The following is an 18,781-nucleotide window of genomic DNA, read 5'->3' on the forward strand; positions in this document are numbered from 1 at the left end:
CAATTAACTTCTGGGCCACATCCTGACTGATGGCAGCCCATTCTTGCATAATCAATGCTTGGAGTTTGTCAGAATTTGTGGGTTTTTGTTTGTCCACCCGCCTCTTGAGGATTGACCACAAGTTCTCAATGGGAATAAGGTCTGGGGAGTTTCCTGACCATGGACCCAAAATATTGATGTTTTGTTCCCCGAGCCACTTAGTTATCACTTTTGCCTTATGCAAGATGCTCCATCATGTTGGAAAAGGCTTTGTTAGTCACCAAACTGTTCCTGGATAGTTGGGAGAAGTTGCTCTCGAAGGATGTGTTGGTACCATCCTTTATTCATGGCTGAGTTCTTATGCAAAAATTGTGAGTGAGCCCACTCCCTTGGATGAGAAGCAACCCCACACATGAATGGTCTCAGGATGTTTTACTGTTGGTATGACACAGGATTGATGGTAGCGCTCACCTTGTCTTCTCCTGACAAGCTTTTTTCCAGATGCCCCAAACAATCGGAAAGGGGATTCATCAGAGAAAATGACTTTACCCCAGTCCTCAGCAGTCCAATCCCTGTACCTTTTGCAGAATATCAGTCTGTCCCTGATGTTTTTCCTGGAGAGAAGTGGCTTCTTTGCTGCCCTTCTTGACACCAGGCCATCCTCCAAAAGTCTTCGCCTCACTGTGCGTGCAGATACACTCACACCTGCCTGCTGCCATTCCTGAGCAAGCTCTGTACTGGTGGTGCCCCGATCCCACAGCTGAATCAACTTTAGGATACGGTCCTGGCGCTTGCTGGACTTTCTTGGGCGCCCTGAAGCCTTCTTCACAACAATTGAACCGCTCTCCTTGAAGTTCTTGATGAAACGATAAATGGTTGATTTGGGTGCAATCTTACTGGCAGCAATATCCTTGCCTGTGAAGCCCTTTTTGTACAAAGCAATGATGACGGCATGTGTTTCCTTTCAGGTAACCATGGTTGACAGAGGAAGAACAATGATTCCAAGCACCACCCTCCTTTTGAAGCTTCTAGTCTGTTATTCGAACTCAATCAGCATGACAGAGTGATCTCCAGCCTTGTCCTCATCAACACTCACACCTGTGTTAATGAGAGAATCACTGACATGATGTCAGCTGGTCCTTTTGTGGCAGGGCTGATATGCAGTGGAAATGTTTTTTGGGGGATTCAGTTCATTTGCATGGCAGAGGGACTTTGCAATTAATTGCAATTCATCTGACCACTCTTCATAACATTCTGGAGTATATGCAAATTTCCATCAAACTGAGGCAGCAGACAAATTTATATTTGTGTCATTCTCAAAACCTTTGGCCACGACCACACACTACCGTTCAAAAGTTTGATTGCTTTTATTGCTTCTTTAATCAGCACAATAGTTTCAGCTGTGTTAACATAATTGTAAAAGGGTTTTCTAATGATCAATTAGCCTTTTAAAATTGTAAACTTGGATTAGCTAACACAACGTGCCATTGGAACACAGGAGTGATTGTTGCTGATAATGGGCCTCTGTACGCCTATGAAGATATTCCATAAAAAATCAGCCGTTTCCAGCTACAATAGTCATTTATAACATTAACAATGTCTACACTGTATTTCTGATCAATTTGATGTTATTTTAAATGGATAAAAATTGAGCTTTTCTTTAAAAAACAAGGACATTTCTAAGTGACCCCAAACTTTTGAAAGGTAACGTATATGTGAATAAAATTAGTATTATTGTATTGTAGCCCATGCTGAGGCTTTGTCGTTAGAAAAGGTTATCTTTTGTTCAGTGTGATGACTGAGAGACCATAGCCGCTGGGACTTTGCCATGCTAAACAAATGGTGCTGGACCGGAATGGACTGTAACCTGTGAGAGTTGCCAAACACACACCATTCAGATGCAGGCCAATCTGATCTGACAACAGACCAGGTGGGAGTCTGCCTGGGCTCTACTATGATGACAGACGGCCGCCGGACATTCACAGGTGTGTGTCTCTATGTGTGTGTGTCTCTATTGTACACGTTTGCATAGTTCGTAAGTGTGTGTGTGTGTGTAAGTATGTTCACGCGTGTGTATGTGTCTGTGTATACATAAAAGTGTGTGTGTGTGTGTGAGTGGGTGTTGTTACTCATCTGAATGGGAGACTGAGATCGCATCAGATAGTAAGCAACCACACACTCCTCAGTGGAGTAAATGTCCATTGTGTGTGACAACGGGCCAAACATACCAATGAATACAAAGCTACGATTGCGCCACCATCTCAATAATTTTGCATTTAAGAAGAAATATAGATTACCAAAGTATAAATATAAATATCAACTTGTACAATGTAATTTTTTTAAACCTCATTTTAATCAGACATGGGTAGGTTGTGTGTATGTGTGTGTGACTCACCCCTTTGGGCTTGAAGGGGGGTTGGATCTCGCGGTTCTGGAGACGTTCCCAATCGATGCGTCTGAAGAAGGCGTGCTCCCGGATGTCCCTCTCTCCCTCGGAGCCGCAGCCCAGACGCTTCGACGGGTGTTTGGTCATCAGCTGGGAGGGATAAGGAGGGAAAGGCCCTAGAGTTAGAATGGAGATTCTACAGATAGAAATGTCACTATTGTGTCAATCAGGGAAGGACCATAGACATAGTGGCATTTAGATCTACAGAAACCTATGTGATCATCAGCAGGCGGAGGATGAGAGAGCCAGTTAGAACGTCTGGAGGAGACAGATCGTAAAAAAGATAGATAGCCATAGAAAGACTAAATAGATTCCATATCCTATTATTTGCTCATTGGCTGAGGTTGGGAAAAGAAGAAGGGAGGAATGGGAACATGAGTCATTATGAGTTTAACGGAGACCATTGAAATAGGATGAGTGGAATGGATAACAACAGACTCACAGCAAGTTAGTATTGGAATGAGGGTAGTCGAGAGTCAATATGGGGGCAGTTGTTTTCTACGCTTCCTCTTTTTATTCTCTCTCTCTCTTATTCTCAAAATTTTTTCTGGGTCAGTAGGGAGCCAAACAGATGGGGATTGGTATAAAGGAATTTGTCTCTCTTAGATGTAATGTGTTATTGTTGTCACTTACAAATCGCACAGCAGGAGGCGATGTGGGGGCGCACTTTGTAGAAAACAACTCAACATTGAAAAACGATCAAACAAACGTATTTCCTTGTTAAACTAGAGGAGAAACCACACTCAAAAAACATCGTGACAAATGTCAATATTGACAGGCACTCTTGTGGGTTGGATTCCCACTGGGGCCTGCCAAGCGAAAATGTGTGAACGTACTACTGTAAGATGTTTTGGATAACAGCATCTGCAAAACGGCATATACAGTTGAAGTCGGAAGATTACATACACCTTAGCCAAATACATTTAAACTCAGTTTTTCACAATTCCTGACATTTAATCCTAGTAAAAATAATCTGTTTTAGGTCAGTTAGGATCACCACTTTATTTTAAGAATGTGAAATGTCAGAATAATAGTAGAGAGAATTATTTGTTTCAGCTTTTATTTCTTTCATCACATTCCCAAGTGGGTCAGAAGTTTACATACACCCAATTAATATTTGGTAGCATTGCCTTTAAATTGTTTAACATGGGTCAAACATTTTGGGTAGCCTTCCACAATAAGTTGGGTGAATATTGGCCCATTCCTCCTGACAGAGCTGGTGTAACCGAGTCAGGTTAGCAGGCCTCCTTGCTCGCACACACTTTTTTAGTTCTGCCCACAAAATTTCTATGGGATTGAGGTCAGGGCTTTGTGGCCACTCCAATAACTTGAATTTGTTGTCCTTAAGCCATTTTACCACAACTTTGGATGTATGCTTAGTGTCATTGTCCAGTTGGAAGACCCATTTGCATCCAAGCTTTAACTTCCTGAATGATGTCTTGAGATGTTGCTTCAATATATCCACAATTTTCCTTGCTCATAATGCCATCTATTTTGTGAAGTGCACCAGTCCCTCCTGCAGCAAAGCACCCCCACAACATGATCCTGCCACCCCCATGCTTCACGGTTGGGATGGTGTTCTTCGGCTTGCAAGCCTCCCCCTTTTTCCTCCATACATAACTATGGTCATTATGGTCAAAGAGTTCTATTTTTGTTTCATCAGACCAGAGGACATTTCTCCAAAAAGTACAAACTTTGTCCTCATGTGCAGTTGCAAACCGTAGTCTGGCTTTTTTATGGCGGTTTTGGAGCAGAGGCTTCTTCCTTGCTGAGCAGCCTTTCAGGTTATGTCGATATAGGACTTGTTTTACTGTGGATATTGTCACACCCTGTCATAGTTTGCTTTGTATGTTTCTATGTTTTTTTTGGTCAGGGTGTGATCTGAGTGGGCATTCTATGTTGGATGTCTTGTTTGTCTATTTCTATGTCTGGCCTGATATGGTTCTCAATCAGAGGCAGGTGTTAGTCATTGTCTCTGATTGGGAACCATATTTAGGTAGCCTGTTTGGTGTTGGGTTTTGTGGGTGATTGTTCCTGTCTCTGTGTTTGCACCAGATAGGGCTGTTTAGGTTCTCACGTTTATTGTTTTTGTTAGTCTACTCATGTATAGTTTTGCTTTATTAAAGAACCATGAATAGAAACCACGCTGCGTTTTGGTCCGCCTCTCCTTCACCACAAGAAAACCGTTACACATATAGACAATTTTGTACCTGTTTCCTCCAGCATCGTCACAAGGTCCTTTGCTGTAGTTCTGGGATTGATTTGAACTTTTCGTGCCAAAATACTAGGCGACAGCACGCATCTCCTTCCGGAGCAGTATGATGGCTGTGTGGTCCCATAGTGTTTATACTTGCGTACTCTTGTTTGTACAGATGAATGTTGTACCTTCAGGCGTTTGGAAATTGTTCCCAAGGATGATTTTTTTTTCTGAGGTCTAGGCTGATTAATTTAGATTTTTCCATGATGTCAAGCAAAGAGGCACTGAGTTTGAAGGTAGGCCTTGAAATACATCCACAGGTACACCTCCAATTGCCTCAAATTATGTCAATTAGCCTATCAGAAGCTTCTAAAGCCCTGACAATTTTCTGGAATTTTCCAAGCTGTTTAAAGGCACAGTCAACTTAGTGTATGTAAACTTCTGAACCACTGGAATTGTGTCTGTAAACAATTGTTCGAAAAATGACTTGTGTTATGCTCAAAGTAGATGTCCTAATCGACTTGGCAAAACTATAGTTTGTTAACAAGAAATTTGTGGAGTGGTTGAAAAATGAGTTTTAATGACTCCAACCTAAGGTATATGTAAACTTCCGACTTCAACTGTATTATATATTATAAAAAAAGGAAAACAATGTACTTTTTTATACAGTACCGTCTAAGGTTTGGACACACCTACACATTCCAAATTATTTGATTTATTTTTACAATTTTCTACATTGTAGAATAATAATGAAGACATCAAAACTATGAAATAACACATATGGAATAATGTAGTAACTCCCCAAAAATGTTAAACAATTCTAAATATATTTTATATTTTTTAAAGTAGCCACCCTTTGCCTTGACAGCTTTGCACACTTTTTGCATTCTCTAAACCAGCTTCACCTGGAATGCTTTCCCAACAGTCTTGAAGGAGTTCCCTCATATTGCGGAGCACTTGTTGGCTGCTTTTCCTTCACTCTGCGGTCCAACTCATCCCAATTGGCTTGAGGTCGGGTGATTGTCAGGGCATCTGATGCAGCTTTCCATCACTCTCCTTGTTCAAATAGCCCACACAGCCTGGAGGTGTTCAGCTAGTCTGCTTCTCACAAAGACGCGATGGCTGGAAACAAAAATCTCAAATTTGGACTCATCAGACCAAAAGGACAGACTTCCACCGGTTTAATGTCCATTGCATGGGTTTCTTATTGGTGTACTTTAGTAGTGGTTTCTTTGGAGCAATTCGACCATGACGGCCTGATTCCTGCAGTCTCCTCTGAACAGTTGATGTTGAAATGTGTCTGTTACTTGAATTCCTTGAAGCATTTATTTGGGCTGCAATTTCTGAGGCCGGTAACTCTAATGAACGTATCATCTGAAAGCAGAGGTAACTCTGGGTCTTCATTTCCTGTGGTGGTCCTCATGAGAGACAGTTTCATCATAGCACTTGATGGTTTTTGCGACTGCAAAAAGTTCTTGCCATTTTCCGGAAAGACTGACGTTCATGTCTTAAAGTAATGATGGACTGTCATTTCTCTTTGCTTATTTGAGATGTTCTTACCATAATATGGACTTGGTCTTTTACCAAATAGGGCTATCTTCTGTATACCACCCCTACCTTGTCACAACACAACTGATTGGCTCAAACGCAATAAGGAAGAAAATTCCACAAATTAAGTTAACAAGGCACACCTGTTAAATGTAATGCATTCCAGGTGACTACCTCATGAAGCTGGTTGAGAGAATGCCAAGAGTGTGCAAAGGGTGGCTACTTTGAAGAACCTGAAATATAAAATATATTTGTAAAAAGTAACACTCTTTGGTTACTACATGATTCCATGTGTGTTATTTCGTAGTTTTGATGACTTCACTATTATTCTACAATGTAGAAAACAGTAAAAAAATAAAGAAAGAAAAACCCTGGAATGAGTAGGTGTTCTAAAACTTTTGACTGGTACTGTATATTAATTTAAAAATATATATTTTCCTTTATTATTTCCCCTAACCCTACCATCCCTCCCCTAATTGGAGTATACTAATGGACACCAACACTTAGGATTCTACTTCCAGCTTATACATACTATATACATTTTACGGACACAGTATTTTTTTACAGCAGTTTACATTCCTAGTTGAACACGAATTCTAGCTCTTTTTTTCTCTCTCTTTCTTTCTTTCAGTTTCTTAACAGCGTGTGAGGACTTAGATAGTCATATTAGAAAGTTGCCCACCTACATTGGAACATAACGCTCATTAGGAGGGCGTGTCTGTCAGTGGGCGTGCGTTACATCAGCAGGGGGTGACATTGGTTGCATAGCCAGCCTTGCAGTACAGTACAGTATCATAACAGAAAAACAATCATGTGTTGTCACTGAAAAAATGTATTCCTGGCCGTCCAAAATTGCACCCTATTCCATATGTAGTGCACTACTTTTTACCAGAGTCTCTATCTTGGGAGGAAGAGTGATATCCACTGCAATTTATTTTTAGTTTGAAACTCTGAACTTTTGACAGCAACATAGCATCTGGGTATAGTGGAATATACTGTAGGATAGCATAGGGGAGTAAAACGAATCCAGATACTTATCTAACTCCATAAACCTTAAGCTACATTTGCTCAGGCCTCTAGCCCAACACTCACTCACCAAACCATGACTCTCTCTGTAATTCTCCTGAACCCAGTCGCCAGCCCAGTCCCGATGTTCTATCCCATTCGTCATTTCACAGTCTTTGGAAGGGAGTTTGAGGTGAGTCTGAACGTGTGTGTGTGAGTGAGTAATCCTAGCTGGTCTAAAGGTGCAGAAAACTCATCCCAGCTGCAGTGTGAAGAGGCCAGGGAGAGTAATGAGAAAAGCTTGGCTAGAGCGCCTTCACACCTCTCCTCTCCTCAAAAATTGCAGTGACATAGCGGTGGGGTGATGGCAGCAAAGCATGCTGGGTAATGTAACAACGCCAAAAATAACAACCAGTCCCCCCATCTACTCCTGTCATCTGTCGGTGGCAGCCACAGAATTGTGACATAGACACGTGTGTGTGTGTGTGTGTCACAGCCGGTGAAAAGGAAAAAGTAATTTGTCAGGGTTGTGTTCACAGCTCATGCTGTTCCCCTACACGTGAAAAGGGAACCCTTGTACGCTGCAAACGGAATCCTGTCTGCTTTGGCTTGACTTCACCTTCAAAACGTAAACTTGAGGCCCAAAAGGAATGAGTCTGTGTCTGTCTATGGCTGATGAGCTAAGGGATCATGACCAGGTTCTCAGTGTTCTCTCCTTGCTAGAACACACATACGCACGCGCACACACCTCCCCAAGACCTTTTATTCATGCGAGCCTTAGAGGATGGCCCGTCCACAAAGGCAGAGCATTGGATCAAAGCAAATTCCCCATCTGCAGAAACAATGGAGGGACCTCACTCTCTTCCCTATGGGCCCTGGTCAAAAGTAGTGCACTACAAAGGGAATAGGGTGCCATTTGGGATAGATGGATGGATTTGAGGTAAAACGCTGTAGGACATTTCTGCTGCAACCTAAATACTACAGATGTAGAATCTTAATTTTTTTGAGGAGAGAGCGATGCGAAAGAGGTCGGAGACAAAGAGAGCGAGAGAGAGGGTTTCCAGAGAAGTTGAGGGGCAGACAGATTGCAGAGACAGTTGTTAGAAAGTGGTGGTAGTGTGAGAAAGGGGGAGAGTGAGAGAAAGGGATAGAGAGATGGCTAGATAGAAGGAGAGGCAGAGAGGATGTGTGAGCTCTGAGGGTTGAAGTGGGGAGGTGTGGACACCAGTGTGTTATCACACAGTTCATTGACTCGGCTCAGCCCCGGAACGTTCCTTCTCTCCTCCTGCTCGTGTTATTAGCGCCTTCACCTCGCCTTTCTTACACACGCACACCTTTCCCTATGTGTCTCCCTCTTTCTCTGCCTTTAATTTGTTTTTGGCACAATATGGCTGCAGTCCAATATATGCACACAGGTGGGTACTAGGAGAGATGGAGACCCACACACTGTCAAAAATAAGGAAATATTAGCTTTAAGCTTTTAAGTCATCTCTCCTTGTTCTCCTATTTTGAAACCTACGCACCTGTAACAGACACTATTTGATCTAAAGGACCTTCAAAGGGCGCAGACGACCATAACACAGGTGGGCGCTACATCGGTGATGAATAGGGGTGAGGTACACACACCCATAACTCCTCATTGGGCTTCTCCAATCCCGCTTGTTTTGAATCCACTTCCCCCCTATAGTACAGTATGCCCTTAGCTATGTAGGTAGTAACCCCCGTGCCTATAGACTACAGTAATAGATCCTTCAACGACAAAAACCTCCAGTCTAAAGGTCACATGTCAAAGCCAGTCATATCTATCGACATAGATTCTATCGATGTATCACTTCTTGCTCTTCCTACTGTACATGCTAATGAATAGTGTCTTCATAAAGGTCATTGTAAAGAGAGCTTCAAAAGGTTGACTTCATGAAGGGTTAATAATTGGACCTAGGTCACAGTGGGTATGGGACTAAGTGTTATTGATGACAGGTGACGAGAGAAGGGGTGAGAGACTAGCTTCAAAGGGGAGTGGGGAAGACCATGGGTTTAAGGGTGATGGTTGTGGGGCAGGGTGTGAAGGCATAGGGGGCCATAGAAATATAATGACATTGACTTCAATGGGAATTTCCATTCTAGGAATTCTATATTTCTATGAGAGGGGCTGAGGTTCAAAGGGTTCTTTGGGTCAAAGGTCGTACTCACCCCTTTGCAGATGGACACGGCCTCTTTGGACATTTGCTTGGGGTACGACACGTTGTGCTCCATGATGGACTGGAAGAGCTCGTCCTCGTCCTCACCATCAAACGGGGGCTGGGGAACAACATGTTAGATAGAACGTTATATGCATAGAACGTTATATGCATAGAACGTTATATGCATGTTGTAAATATGTTGCGAATGTTGTATACATGTAAATATTTAGAAAATGTTATATACATGTTGTAAATGGGTTGAGTATTTTATATACATGTTGTAAATGGGTTGAGTATTTTATATACATGTTGTAAATGGGTTGAGTATTTTATATACATGTTGTAAATGGGTTGAGTATTTTATATACATGTTGTAAATGGGTTGAGTATTTTATATACATGTTGTAAATGGGTTGAGTATTTTATATACATGTTGTAAATGGGTTGAGTATTTTATATACATGTTGTAAATGGGTTGAGTATTTTATATACATGTTGTAAATGGGTTGAGTATTTTATATACATGTTGTAAATGGGTTGAGTATTTTATATACATGTTGTAAATGGGTTGAGTATTTTATATACATGTTGTAAAGAGTTTGCAAATGTTATGCACATGTTATAATATTGTCAACATATTTACGTCAATGTTAACATCAGAATGTGTAGTACATCTGTAATGACCTCAAATATTATGTCTTATCAGTCATTTTGACCTTCACCTTCAATCAAACGAGTAAATTCATGATAATCTATCTAGTATCTTAATGTCATAGCTATTTTTCAGGGGTCATTTCTAAACAGGGCCCAGTCCGCAACTCAGCAGAGTCTGTAATACAGATGTCAACTGTATAAAAAAATCAGCTTTAGTGGAATTTTAGGAGAACAAAGACAATTAGAAATGTAATGCTGGCTACACAAACAGCCAGAAAAGCTGGCCTCACAGGACTGCTTAAAACAAGCTTGGCAGAAAAAGGGAAACATTTTCTTTGAAAAACACCAATTTGACATTGTGTGCTGTGGTGATTGTGTCCGACACTCGCTTGCTGTTTTCATTTTTGCATCAAGGGGTTTCCAAGGCTAATTGGAACAGAGTATTATTGGGGGGGGGGGGGGGGGGGGGGGGAATAAGTCAAAAAGGTTGTTGCCAGAAGCATTATCGGAATAAACAGAATAAACATGAACTAACCTGGTTAACCCTTCGGTGGTCTAAAGTTCCAAACATTGTCATAAAAACACACATGGAAGAACGGTCTTTGCTGATGAACATTCACACTTCGGTACCAAAGCACCTGCTCAAAGCCATTGTATGTGTGTATATTCTACTCCTTCTCAGTCCAGTAATACAACTGAATAAGGGTTGTTATAGTGGCTTGTTACGCGAGAGCGAGAGAGAGCGATAGAGGGGAAAAAAGAGAAAAAAATACAAAACGTTTACGAAGAGGAAGAGAAAAATCAACGAAAGAGGTCTAGACCATAGAGTGAAAGAAACAAGTTCCATACAAAAGTTGCCAGCTGGGAGGGTAATGGACTCGATGGTCCAGCTATTTTCTCCCTCCACCTCTATCATTACGAACCATAATGTGTGCATTGTGACACATCATAAATGTAATATTTTTTTAATTTCCACTATACTAAACCCTTTGGCAAGAGATACCCAGGCTGCTTTCTGCTCTCTTTATCTGATACACAGTACACTGCACTGAACACCCTCTTGAGGGGGAAACACACACACACACACCTCCCACCCACACAGTCGACCCACGCCCCTACAATTCTGAGGTCATATAAGCCAAATTAACTACTTTTGGCCTGTGAGTGTGTACTGTAAAAGGGTATAAAAACCAAAGTTGCCCCAGGGCCTTCCCTTAGTAGATGGCTGGGCTGCTGCTCATCCATCACGCCATCTGTTTCTGCCCAGTGAACGGGACGAGATGAAGCTCCTGGCCACTGGGGCCCCAAACACACAGGGAGCAAACAAACCCATCACCCTTACTGAACACAGCAGCAGGGAGTTAGCACTGGCCGCATCTCAAATGGCGCCCTATATGGCTATACCCTATGTAGTGTACAGTGTAGGCTGGTGGGAGGAGCTATAGGAGGATCTGCTCATTATAATGGCTGGAATGGAATTAATGGAATGGTATCAAACACATCATGGATATCACATTTGACTCCGTTCCATTAATACCATTCCAGCCATTACAATTAGCCCATCCTCCTATAGCTCCTCCCACCAGCCTCCACTGGTAGTAAGGCTCTGGTCAAAAGTAGTACACTATATAGGGAATACCATTTCGGATGCTCACTCAGAGTATTCGATAGCGTAGCCAGTCAACTAAATATCTTTTTGAGTTGCCCTTACTGATGGTTGGGACGGTAATGGACATAACCGAAAAGCATCTGTTAAGGCTTTACACTCATACCGATTCACGGGTTGAAAATTCCAGATTGGAACACAGTGGCTGTACAGTAAAATGCTATACATGACGTCAGAGCTCTGGCTCTGCCCTTCACAGCGCTGTATGGGTTTTGAGTGACAGCCGTTATGAACTTGAGCACCTCGCAAGACAAGAAGGTGCCACCCTCCCTCCAGATAGTTGGGGAACTTTAGCAAATGTTCTGTTGTCTGAGTAAGGGAAATGCTGTAAATTAAGAGGACTATGTATTGTGAATGATGAGACATGAGGATTATAGTAAATACCGCTTTGATATCATACAAGCAGGGCAAACACAGGAGTCCAAATGTGCACTTCACATTTCCATATAAATTATACTCATGTCATATACAGTGTAGAGGTCGACAGATTAATCAGCATGGCTGATTAAATTAGGGCTGATTTCAAGTTTTCATAACAACCGGTAAACAGCATTTTTGGAAGCTGATTACATTGCATTCCATGAGGGAACTGAGGCAGGCTGACCACCTGTACGCGAGTGCAGCAAAGAGCCAAGGTAAGTTGCTAGCTAGCATTAAAAACGTATCTTATAAAATCAATCAATCTTCACATAATCACTAGTTAACTACACATGGTTGATGATATTACTAGGTTAACTAGCTTGTCCTGCGTTGCATATAATCAATGCGATGCCTGTTAATTTATCATCGAATCACAGCCTACTTCACCAAACGGGGGATTATTTAACAAATTCACATTCGCGAAAAGGCACAATCGTTGCACGAATGTACCTAACCATAAACATCAATGCCTTTCTTAAAATCAATACACAGAAGTATATATTTTTTAAACTTGCATATTTAGTTAAAAGAAATTCATGTTAGCAGGCAATATTAACTAAGGAAACTGTGTCACTTCTCTTGCGTTCATTACATGCAGTCAGGGTATATGCAGCAGTTTGGGCCGCCTGGCTCGTTGCGAACTAATTTGCCAGAATTTTACAGAAGTATATATTCGTTTATTCTTTCAGTGAAATACAGAACCGTTCCATATTTTATTGAACAGGTGGCAACCCTATGTCTAAATATTGCTGTTACATAATTATGTCATAAGAATAACCAAGAATAAACGTTTTGTTTTCGAAATGATAGTTTCCGGATTTGACCATATTAATGACCAAAGACTCTTATTTCTGTGTTTATTATATTATAATATAATTATATCATAATATAAAAGTCTATGATTTGATAGAGCAGTCTTACTGAGCGGTGGTAGGCAGCTCAGTTACTAATAAACGTTACTAATAAATTGTATCATTTATTTGTTTAAGACAGAGAATACTATGTTCAATACCGGAGATAAATAAGAAAGAACGCGCTTTCCTCCACGTGCTTGGAAACACTGAAGCCAAAATGGGTGCCACCAATTTTTCCAAAAACAAGCCTGAAACTCTTTCTAAAGACTGTTGACATCTAGTGGAAGCCCTAGGAACTGCAATCTGGGAGGACTTGGCCTTATTATTAAAATACATGCCATTGAAAATAGTGGTAAGCCACCCCCCCCAAAAAAAATGGGGGGGGGGGGGGGGGGGGGGGGGTTGTCCTCGGGGCTTCGCCTGCCATATTAGTTCTGTTATACTTACAGATGACAATTTAACAGTTTTAGAAACTTTAGAGTGTTTTCTATCCAAATCTTCTGGGCCTGAGTAACAGGCAGTTAACTTTGGGCACCCTTTTAATCCGGAAGTGAAAATAGTGCCCCCTACCCTAATGAAGTTAAGTTAAAATAAGTGTTCATTCAGTATTGTTGTAATTGTCATTATTACAAAAAAATATATATATAAAAATCGGCCGATTAATCGGTTTTGGCTTTTGTTGGTCCTCCAATAATCGGTATTGACGTTGAAAAACCACAATTGGTCGACCTCTAGTAGAGAAAGCTGGGGGGCACACTCACCTGTCCTGCCAACATTTCGTAGAGCAGCACTCCGTATGCCCACCAATCCACTGATAGCCCGTATGGCTGGTATGCAATAATCTGGGGAGGGAGGGAGGGAGAGAGAGAGGGCAAGAGAGGGAGAGAGAGAGAAGAGAGAGAGCGAGAGAGGGATGAACAGAGTTACATGGGATTAGATAAGACAATGTACATGTTCACAGAAGGTGAAATGCTGGCAAAGTATATACACATTACAGACAAAGAGACCGGCACACACACCTTTAAAAAAAAAACTTTTGTCTCACACCACACTCTGCATCAGCTACTGTAACACATTCATATGCACACACACACACACACACACACTAGCCTTTCACATTGTCGTCACGATATGTCTATTGCTAACTGACGGTACCCAAGAGAGCCCGAGACACATGCCTTCCACACACGCCCCACCAGTCAATCTAGCTCTTATTAGCAATTAGCATCCTCTTTTAGAGGGAACCTGGTTCATCACTGAGAGAGCAGGCACATCCTGTCAACCAGTTTCACCATCTGCTGTTGTATCCCCCTAGCTTATCATTGGATCCATTCTAATGAAGACATGAGACAGCCTTGCCGGAGCGAAGTACTGCTATGTTGTGGAGGGAAAATCCATTGATGCAAAGCAAAGTACTGTTGTGACATCCATTGGAGAATTCACTGATGCTAAATAAATGGAGGGAGACAATGTTATCGTTTTGTGAAGTGGTGGGTGGCGTATCTCTACTTGTGCAATAACAGCTGGGGTAAGTACGCCCCACGCATGCAAGAACACATAATGCATGCATGTGCACATAAAGGGACTTTCATTGAACAGATGATGGAAGCAGAGAACAAGACACCTGAAGCCCCAACAGTGCTAGGGGAGAAGCAGCTGCACAACTAATGGGCTACCGGCGGAAATGAAGATGAAGAGGTGCCTTGAGTATCAGAAGGAAAACACGAGTGTCTTCCTGTGTCATGTTGGAAAGTGTAGCAAACGGGAACTTATTTTCAGAGGACGTGTCCAACTAAATGAGTGCATCAATTAATACATCAACATGAGGGATTTCCAGAGGAAGATCCTCAATAAAAGATAGGCCATTATGTCATGGAGATGAGGTGGGGAAAGAGGTCAAGCGTTTTTTTTTTTTTACGCACAGTATAAGGATAGGGTGTCTTTGCGTGTATGTGTGTGTGTCTTTGTATGTGTGTAAGGAGAGTGTGTATTTGTGTGTGATCTTATTTGAAGAGGCACTGCACAGTTCATCGTAAACAAAGATGGTCGTCACGCCTTAATACACCTGACGTAAGCACTTGACCTCCTTAATAGTACCCCACCATGACAGTAAGTATATCATGTAGGTTAAACTCCTATGAGCAGGTATACATATGCATAACAGATGATGATACGCAGTGATTATGAATGAGTAATGTGAAGCTTTAATGAGCTGATCGGAGTTACGCTGCTAATGTAGTTGGTGTTTAATTCCAGTCTCTGTCACACATTCTTACAAGTACCCACAAACACTCTTCTCTTTCTTCCGCTCTCTATCACACGTGCACGCACGCACGCACACACACACCTTTTACCCCCACCATCACACGGTAGGGTGTGATATGTGAGAGCAGTTCTTCTCCACATTGCCCTCTGACTTTTTCTGTGTAAAACCTGATCTCCGCCTGCCCCTTGAGAGCCCTGAAAGGCACCTCTGGCTCTGCACTGTGCCGTCATGGCACGCAAGCCACTTACCTTCGGGCTTTAGAGAGCTGGATACACAAACAAAATCAATGCACACACATACTCCTACACTGGCTGGCAATCGCAAAAACTCAAACAGTTATCCCTCTCTTACACATACGTGTAAGAGAGGGATGACTGAGTTTTTGGCAAGTTCTCCAAGGATTGCAGTTCAACAATGAATGTGATATCCTCACAGCATCATCCGATCATGACAGTAATATATATATAGATATATAGAGAGAGAGATATATAGATAGAGAGAGAGAGATATATAGATAGAGAGAGAGAGATATATAGATAGAGAGAGAGAGAGATATAGATAGAGAGAGAGAGAGAGATATAGATAGAGAGAGAGAGAGAGAGAGATAGATAGAGAGAGAGAGAGAGAGATATAGATAGCGAGAGAGAGAGAGATGAGAGAGAGATAGATAGAGAGAGAGAGAGAGAGAGAGATATAGATAGAGAGAGAGAGAGAGAGAGAGAGATATAGATAGAGAGAGAGAGAGAGAGAGATATAGATAGAGAGAGAGAGAGAGATATAGATAGAGAGAGAGAGATATATAGATAGAGAGAGAGAGAGATATAGATAGAGAGAGAGAGAGATATAGATAGAGAGAGAGAGAGATATAGATAGAGAGAGAGAGATATAGATAGAGAGAGAGAGAGATATAGATAGAGAGAGAGAGATATAGATAGAGAGAGAGAGATATAGATAGAGAGAGAGATATAGATAGAGAGAGAGAGAGAGAGATATAGATAGAGAGAGAGAGAGAGATATAGATAGAGAGAGAGAGAGAGATATAGATAGAGAGAGAGAGAGAGATATAGATAGAGAGAGAGAGAGAGATATAGATAGAGAGAGAGAGAGAGATATAGATAGAGAGAGAGAGAGATATAGATAGAGAGAGAGAGAGAGATATAGATAGAGAGCGAGAGAGAGAGATAGAGAGAGAGATATAGATAGATAGATAGATAGATAGATAGATAGAGAGAGAGATATAGATAGATATAGAGAGAGAGAGAGATACACAGAGAGACACAGAGAGACACAGAGAGAGACACAGAGAGACACAGAGAGAGACACAGAGAGACACAGAGAGAGACACAGAGAGACACAGAGAGACACAGAGAGACACAGAGAGACAGAGAGACAGAGAGAGAATAACGAGGGAATGCTGACAGATAGGTATTTAGATTTGTTTCAGGCCATACTGCAGCGAGCACCAACGTGACACCGCTGTCCTTGCCTGTCGCCTGTCACAATGACACAGGGCAAATGGTGCCCTTCAACTCCATGCACAGCACTGCGTGGCGAAGTGTGTGTAGGGTTTTCTGTGAGAATACTAATTTGAGTTAAGTGTGTGTGTGTGTGTGTGTGTGTGTGTGTCGGTCTCTGTCTGTCAGTCTGTGAGACTGACTGAGTGTGTTTGTGTGAATGCAGTCTGTGTCTGTGTACATGAATGATTGCACGTGTCCCAGTCAGTCTCTTCTCTGGTTTGGCATCATAATGAATGTGATAGGGACACACACTCTGATGACCCGTCGCTCCACTTTCTCATGTTGTTTTCTTTCATTTCCCACACTCCATAGAGGCCTATGGCCAGATCACTCAATGTAACATACTGTGTGCGCGAGTGTGCGTGCTGTTGTGTCCATCTGAGCTGCGGTGGATGTCTCCCGGCAGGCCTAATGCTACGTGACAGTTCTGGATCACTCATAGCTACTCAAGGCTTCCACCACTACTACCGCCTCTTAATATAACCCCGTGCACATAGAAACTACAGACACAAGATAACTACTAAACACAACCTCAGCCTGATCTCAGAAACAACATTACAGCAGGTTGAAGTGAGGTCGGCCCACCTCAGTGCCACTGGATTCGTTTAAGTGGCGTGTATCACGGTGAGTACTGGACATTAATCTTACAAGAGAATAAAGCATTTTCTTGCACCTGTAAAGTATATTGAGTTACACCCTCGTCAACTTGCCTCTAATGGTTGGGGTTAGGTTATGGGCAAGATAAGCTAGATCTGTAGGGCAACTGCTACTCAGTGCATGGCAGAGCAGTTGAAGGGTCTCCGTCTTGGCTAATGTTAGCTGCTATCGCTAAAGGCTTTGGGGAGCGAGGCAAAATGGGAGGTCAGGCTGAGTTTAGTGCACACTGACAAAGTGCAAAAATGTACTTGGGCAGTTTCTCGCGCTCTCCTCTCACGACTTCTTCCTCTGTCAACACAGAGGATTGAACACAGAAACGAATTGCTCTGATCTGAAAACATCTGTCACCGCAACCACTAATTGCACAAAACCTAAAAATAGGGAGTGAAGTTGTTGAAGCCAAAACAAGGAGCCAGAGGACAATCCAAAGATAGCGCTAAAGCAGCTTCTCTCTCTCCCTCTCCCAGTCGCTCTCCCTCTCCCAGTCGCTCTCCCTCCCTCCCAGTCGCTCCCTCCCTCCCTCCCTCCCAGTCGCTCCCTCCCAGTCGCTCCCTCCCTCCCTCCCAGTCGCTCCATCTCTCCCTCCCAGTCGCTCCCTCTCTCCCTCCCAGTCGCTCCCTCCCAGTCGCTCCCTCTCTCCCAGTCGCTCTCCCTCTCCCAGTCGCTCTCCCTCTCCCAGTCGCTCTCCCTCTCCCAGTCGCTCTCCCTCTCCCAGTCGCTCTCCCTCTCCCAGTCGCTCTCCCTCTCCCAGTCGCTCTCCCTCTCCCAGTCGCTCTCCCTCTCCCAGTCGCTCTCCCTCCCTCCCAGTCGCTCTCCCTCCCTCCCAGTCGCTCTCCCTCCCTCCCAGTCGCTCTCCCTCCCTCCCAGTCGCTCTCCCTCCCTCCCAGTCGCTCTCTCCCAGTCGCTCTCCCTCTCCCAGTCGCTCTCCCTCTCCCAGTCGCTCTCCCTCTCCCAGTCGCTCTCCCTCTCCCAGTCGCTCTCCCTCCCTCCCTCCCAGTCGCTCCCTCCCTCCCAGTCGCTCCCTCTCTCCCAGTCGCTCCCTCCCTCCCAGTCGCTCCCTCCCTCCCAGTCGCTCCCTCCCTCCCAGTCGCTCCCTCCCTCCCAGTCGCTCCCTCCCTCCCAGTCGCTCCCTCCCTCCCAGTCGCTCCCTCCCTCCCAGTCGCTCTCTCTCTCCCAGTCGCTCTCTCTCTCCCAGTCGCTCTCTCTCTCTCCCAGTCGCTCTCTCTCTCCCAGTCGCTCTCTCTCTCCCAGTCGCTCTCTCTCTCCCAGTCGCTCTCTCTCTCCCAGTCGCTCTCTCTGCCTCCCAGTCTCTCTCTGCCTCCCAGTCTCTCTCTGCCTCCCAGTCTCTCTCTGCCTCCCAGTCTCTCTCTGCCTCCCAGTCTCTCTCTGCCT

General features: G+C 43.3%; 1 protein-coding gene across 2 annotated transcripts in view; it reads right to left on the bottom strand.

Moving 5' to 3' along the window:
- Positions 1 to 18,781, bottom strand: part of LOC109889555 (protein kinase C alpha type) — a 195,153-nt gene that overhangs the window by 14,118 nt on the left and 162,254 nt on the right. For both annotated transcript variants that reach the window (XM_020481062.2, XM_020481071.2), the window contains 3 exons: positions 13,711 to 13,791; positions 9,366 to 9,473; positions 2,375 to 2,515 (listed from right to left, as the gene is read on the bottom strand). In XM_020481062.2, the coding sequence (XP_020336651.1) occupies positions 2,375 to 2,515; positions 9,366 to 9,473; positions 13,711 to 13,791 (330 nt within the window). The remainder of the gene's footprint in view (positions 1 to 2,374; positions 2,516 to 9,365; positions 9,474 to 13,710; positions 13,792 to 18,781) is intronic.

The sequence above is a fragment of the Oncorhynchus kisutch genome, linkage group LG1 (genome assembly GCF_002021735.2).
Source record: "Oncorhynchus kisutch isolate 150728-3 linkage group LG1, Okis_V2, whole genome shotgun sequence".
Lineage (NCBI taxonomy): Eukaryota > Metazoa > Chordata > Actinopteri > Salmoniformes > Salmonidae > Oncorhynchus > Oncorhynchus kisutch.